Here is a 6,000-nt window from a genome sequence, read left to right as displayed (position 1 = left end):
GCACTGCCCTAAATATTTTACCATTTAAAGAAGTTGTTCACCAATAAACTGGCACCAGAAAGTGCCAGAGATTTGTAATTTACTTCCAGTACTTATCGGCTGCTGTATGTCCTGCAGGAAGTAGTATATTCTTTCCAGTCTGACACAGTGCTCTCTGCTGACATCTCTGTCCATGTAAGGAACTGCCCAGAACAGCAAAGAATACACCACTTCCTGTAGGACATACAGCACCTGATAAATACTGGAAGTAAAAGACAAATCTCTGGCTTTTTCTGACACCAGTTGATTTAAAAGAAAAATAATGTTGGGGAACTACCCCTTTAAGTAAACCTGTTCCAGTCCAAACACAATGTACAGTAATTTGTTGCTTCTAAACTTACACCATGTTGTTAAGTAATAATGTGATCACATTTACAAAGTACTGTACAGAAGTCTGATAATTATTAGAATAATCTCACTATACACATGGTTTACTTGTGGTTATCTTTATATGGCCCCAGTACTGAGCTCCTAAGCTTACTAACTGGGTAAGACTGAGATCACATTACATGTTAGTATTTCTCAGTAGTCAGAAGCACCAGAGACGGTATATGTGATTCAATGCATTTATTGTGTGGTGAAATACAATCCATGTCATAGCTTATAGCAGGAGATTATGCAGCACAGAATAGAAAGACATAGCGGTTTACCATAAGAGCGCCCTAGAGGAAGCCATTGATAACATATATAAGATCAGAAATACTTAACAGTGAAAATTCCCACTATAAAGATCATGTAATGCTGGAAACGTCTATAACTGATGGGATAAGGAGGGAAAGAGAAGCCGATCCTGTCATCACATTATAGGAGCGTAAACCAAGAAAACGTTAGCAGAAAGACAGATCCTCCATGAATGGCATGTAAGTGTACTGTTACCAACATGTCTCAGTGTATTATTATTATTGTATTAAGATTTGGAGACAATGATAGATCAGGTAAAAGCTCCAATTCTTGTATTTTCCATGGAATTAGAACTTGATCATGGTCAGGGTGACATCTCCCGAAACTTCAATAACATCAATTTGGTTGAAAGGCAGGTGCTGTTTAAAGCTAAAAAGTTTTTCTCCAGAACAATACACCCCGTAGGCATCTCCTTCATTCTTGATTTCCATCTGTAAGTGAATAATATACAGAAAAGACAGATTTTTAATTTATTTGACCCCACAGATTTATTATACATTGTCCAGAAAACAAAACAAAACCAGTGTATTGCAGTTCAGCTCTGGTAAAAGGGTGAGGTGGCGGCGAGCATGGGCCAAGATGGCCGCCACTAGTTTTTACATTTACTTCCTTAGCTCCTTTAGGCAGTCAATGGGTGTGTAATGTGAGCATTTCCGGCGGAAATTTTTAATACAGTATTGTATTGCCCCCCAAAAGTTATACAAATCACCAGTATACACTTATTATGGGAAATGCTCATAAAGTGATTTTTTTCCCTGCACTTACTACTATATCAATGCTTCACTTCCTGGATAAAATGATGTCATTCCCGGCTCCCAGAGCTGTGCGGGCTGTTGCTGCTGGAGAGGATGATGGCACGGGGATGCTCAGTGTCCCTCCAGTGCCCTTTGTCCTTCAGTGTCCCCCTGCCATCATCTGGTCGGTTCGTGACATCACCATGTTATCCAGGAAGTGAAGCCTTGATGCAGTAGTAAGTGCAGGGAAAAAGCACTTTATGTGCATTTCCCGTAATAACAATATTTTGGTGATTTGTATAACTTTTTGGAGGTAATACAATACTGTAATAAAAATTTTCACCAGACTTATCCTTTAAGCACAGGACCACAGGGAGGAGAAGGGAACTGCTGGGAAATGGGAGCTGAATGTAGGGAGCTGAAGACCTGTCCAGTCTGCTCACTGAGAAACAGAACAAAGGAGGAACAAGAAAGAAATAACATAAAGGAAATCACACAGAAAGGTGATATGGGGATGTAGCAGCACTGTGTGTTTGAATAAGTTAGGAATATGCAAAAAAAATTATTCTAATTTAACCCCTTCAACTGTACAGTTAAATTAGCTATCTATTAGCTATTGTTGTGTTTTGGACTTCCATTGAAGTGTGTATTGGTGTGGATATGTCGCAGTGAAATGATCCAGGGATTTGATCAAATCCCAGGAAATGATGGAATGGCCAAGCCCTTCCATCATTTCCCTGAAGAAAGTCAGTGATTTGATCAAATCACTGACCCCTTTCAGGCAAATGATGGAATGACACCAGTCAGGAGTCGCCTCGGCTCTATATATTTATTAAGTAACCCGATAATAGTCATTTGAAATGAAAAATGTATTTATTGGAAACTAATTAACAAAGGAAACAGAAAGCTGACACAGGAAGGTAATCTGATAATTTATAACAAATGCTATTAATATTTCATCCCGTTCATTCATCTTTTAATTCATTTTAATCATTATATTAAAACACATTGTTGATTTGTGGCATCTCGAGTTGCAGAGTACCTTCCTGTTTTTTACAGGCACATTTTTTGTGTGTTTCATTGCACATTGGACTGTTGGCATGAACACTTCTGAAATCCTTGCCCTCCAAATAAGGAAAATTATTCAACAATTTCACGCAGACTTAGGTCGGTCTGGGGAGCTGTTTTGGTCAGGCAGACTTAGGTCGGTCTGGGTAGCTGTTTTGGTTAGGCAGACTTAGGTCGGTCTGGGGAGCTGTTTTGGTCAGGTTGACTTAGGTCAGTCTGGGGAGCTGTTTCGGTCAGGCAGACTTAGGTCGGTCTGGGGAACTGTTTCGGTCAGGCAGACTTAGGTCAGTCTGGGGAGCTATTTCGGTCAGGCAGACTTAGGTCGGTCTGGGGAACTGTTTCGGTCAGGCAGACTTAGGTCAGTCTGGGGAGCTGTTTCGGTCAGGCAGACTTAGGTCGGTCTGGGGAGCTGTTTCGGTCAGGCAGGCTTAAGTCTGTCTGGGGAGCTGTTTCGGTCACGCAGACTTAGGTGGGTCTGGGGAGCTGTTTCGACACTGCATTTTTTACAAATGTGACATGAATGGGCTCTGGTATATTCCATTCCACAAACAACGCAACATGCTTTACTGTCGCCACTTCCCCTTCTGATTTGGTAAAAATTATCAGCTTAGCTACCTGTGTCAGCTACCGGTTTCCTTTGTTAATTAGTTTTGAATAAATAAATTTTTCATTTCAAATGACTATTGTCGTGTTACTTAATAAATATATAGAGCAGGGGCGACTCCTGACTGGTGTCATTCCATCATTTCTGTGAAAGGGGTGAGTGATTTGATCAAATCCCTAGGGAAATGATGGAAGGCTATTCCATCATTTCCCGGGATTTGATCAAATGACTAGTGATTTGATCAAATCCCTGATTCTATCATTTCACTGCAACAGATATATATATATATATATATATATATATATATATATATATATATATATACGAGCATGTGTTAAACGACTCTGTATATCCTTGAGGTTTGAGAAAGGCAGCCCAGTGCTCCTGAAACGCGTTACCTGTGGATAATTATTACTTTTAATAATAAATAGTTGCTACCAGTTCATACGGTCTGTGCGTATGCTTTTTGGTTGGACATCGTAACTGGATATCTGTACCTAGATGGGTTAAGGTAGACGACTTCAAGCAGCGCTGATACCTGTTTTAGTCTAGCATATGCGTCTAGTAGTGGTTGTGACTGTTCACAACCACATCAGGTAAACCGAAACCTGGATGTGTTTTATTGTATCACCCTATGAGGCGCCCTGCCTTGTATTTTTCTCTTTCCCATTTAATAGACAGGCTATTGCACACTGAGGCAGGCGGGATTCTGCGGTGGAGAGTTCCACCTGATTTACTCATCATTGACCTTTACGCATCATTGACCTTTGGAATGAAGATGGTATACTCTGGCCTAGGCCAAACTGTCCCTGGTTACAATCTGGGAGGGGGTTAATTTGGCCTGCTACACTGGGATTGTTGGCAATTACAGTATTCTGTATTCAGGTCTATACACAATAAATAAAGATGGGGTCAAGGTCAGGATAAAGATGTCAATACAGGGGGGAAGGACAGGAGAGAGGAGAGGGAATGTCACTATGACCACTCTTACAGCATTATCACCCAGCTTTCCTAAAGTCCTAAATAATTGACAGGGGAGATGCCTACATGGAGGGCGGTATCTATCAGGGAAGTTGCCTTCATAGGTGGGAGGGGTCTAGGGCATACTGGTATATATTATTGTTTGAAACGTCATACATATGTTTGTGTATTTTTTCACTGATCATTTTATACACACTTGGGGGGAGATTTATCAAACTGGTATAGCCCAGTTGCCCCTAGCAACCAATCAGATTCCACCTTTCAATTTCCAAGGTATCTGTGAGGATTGAAAAGTGGAATCTGATTGGTTGCTAGGGGCAACTGGGCTAATTCTACTTTACACCAGTTTGATAAATCTCCCCCTTGGTATTTACATGTAAATACATTCTATATGGGGGGTGTGGCATCATGAGGTAGGACGCCCTGGTGCTGTGCTCCCGGATGCGAGCTCCCCTCTCCCACCCCCTCCCTACCTCCTCCTTCCCAGCATGTAGACTTGAGGATTTGGCATGGAGCATTTTGGAGTGATGAGCACGGACGTTGTGTGAGGTGACTCGCCCCCCGGAAGGATGATGATTGCATTGGTGCACTGGTCTGTGCGGGCTGCAAGGTGGGGATCAGCTGGAACTGCGGTGGGTCTCTGGATAGAGCGGCGTAGCATGGATTTAGTTCCGGCCACGCTGCCGTATCAATGCACAGCATCCGCAATAAAGAAGAAGCGCCCGGCCTCTGGTGACAGCAGATGGCCGGAGGCGCTTCCAGCTGAACTATCCCTGAGAGGGACCCACAGTATACAAGAGGCACGGAAGAACCAGTAAGTGCATGGAGTCAGGTATTGCCTGGGCCTACAATTTGGACCCTCACAAAATGGATAATACTTGCAGGATTTGGATTGTTTTTTTTTTTTTTTTTTTTGAGGGGGGGCTGCAAGTGCCGCTGCGGCTGGGGGTCAGTAGAACAGTGGTGTAGCTGGCTCCCGCCGCCCTCTATGTCGCTTCGCTGGATGCCGGGCTCTCCTGGGCAGCAACCGTATGGTAGTAAGGGGGGGTGGCCGGGCATGTTGGGACACGTGGATGGCAGAAGGGTGCCCCAGTAATTTTATAAGAGAACTTTGCTGGACTATGTGTGCAACTTGAATGGCTAAGTGACTGCGTATCCTCTATTTTTAGACCCGCAGACTGCTGAGTGAGCAGTATGAACTTATGGAACAAACTGCCCTACATGATCCTTCTCTTTTTTGAAGGTAAAAGGCAGGAGGTCAGGAATTAAATGTTTACCCATGGGGGAGAAACAACCTAATTGTGCTGCATGTTCACCTATCTGTAAGTACTGCAGCTGTCTGTGGAGGGAACTTTAAAGCTGCTGCAGATGAACATTCCTACTTAAATGAGTTATGCCCCTCTCCTGCTTTATTAAGCACTTAGGCCCTTTGTTTGTCTTCTTTCTCTTGACAGTAGAGATGAGCGAACAGGTTCGATCCAAATCCGATCGGATTCGGATTTTTGGAAATCGGCTCCATTTTTTTTTTCTTTCTTTCTAAAATGGCAGCCGCCATTCTAGAAAGCAGGAAGTATTCCGGGCGGGAAAAGCACTTTCCCATGATGCCCGGAACACATCCAATCAGCAGGGATCTTGCACTAGCCCACCCCCTGTGTGATGTCGGTATTGCTTTAAAAGGAGTGGTCACATGACGGCACCACGCAGTGTGTAGAGGGAGAGAGAGAGAGGAAGCAAGCTGCTGTTGTGTACTACAGACTACTGAGAAGATATTGTGGGAAAGGAAAGGAAAGATTAAAAAAGCTGAGAGGAGAAGCATCTAGTGATTCAGAGAGAAATATAGAGAGGGCGAAAGATAGATTAGGCATAGGACAGAAAAGGGTGCACGGAACCAAA

The 6,000-nt window shown here is 43.1% G+C and overlaps 1 protein-coding gene across 2 annotated transcripts in view; it reads right to left on the bottom strand.

Annotated features, from left to right (window-relative positions):
- Positions 1 to 945: 945 nt before the first annotated feature.
- LOC138769488 (32 kDa beta-galactoside-binding lectin-like) overlaps positions 946 to 6,000 on the bottom strand; it is a 60,350-nt gene continuing 55,295 nt past the window's right edge. For both annotated transcript variants that reach the window (XM_069948005.1, XM_069948004.1), the window contains exon 6: positions 946 to 1,151. In XM_069948005.1, the coding sequence (XP_069804106.1) occupies positions 1,008 to 1,151 (144 nt within the window). In that variant the 3' untranslated portion in view covers positions 946 to 1,007. The remainder of the gene's footprint in view (positions 1,152 to 6,000) is intronic.

This window comes from Dendropsophus ebraccatus, chromosome 12 (genome assembly GCF_027789765.1).
Source record: "Dendropsophus ebraccatus isolate aDenEbr1 chromosome 12, aDenEbr1.pat, whole genome shotgun sequence".
Lineage (NCBI taxonomy): Eukaryota > Metazoa > Chordata > Amphibia > Anura > Hylidae > Dendropsophus > Dendropsophus ebraccatus.
This window is presented reverse-complemented; position numbering and strand designations above follow the sequence as displayed.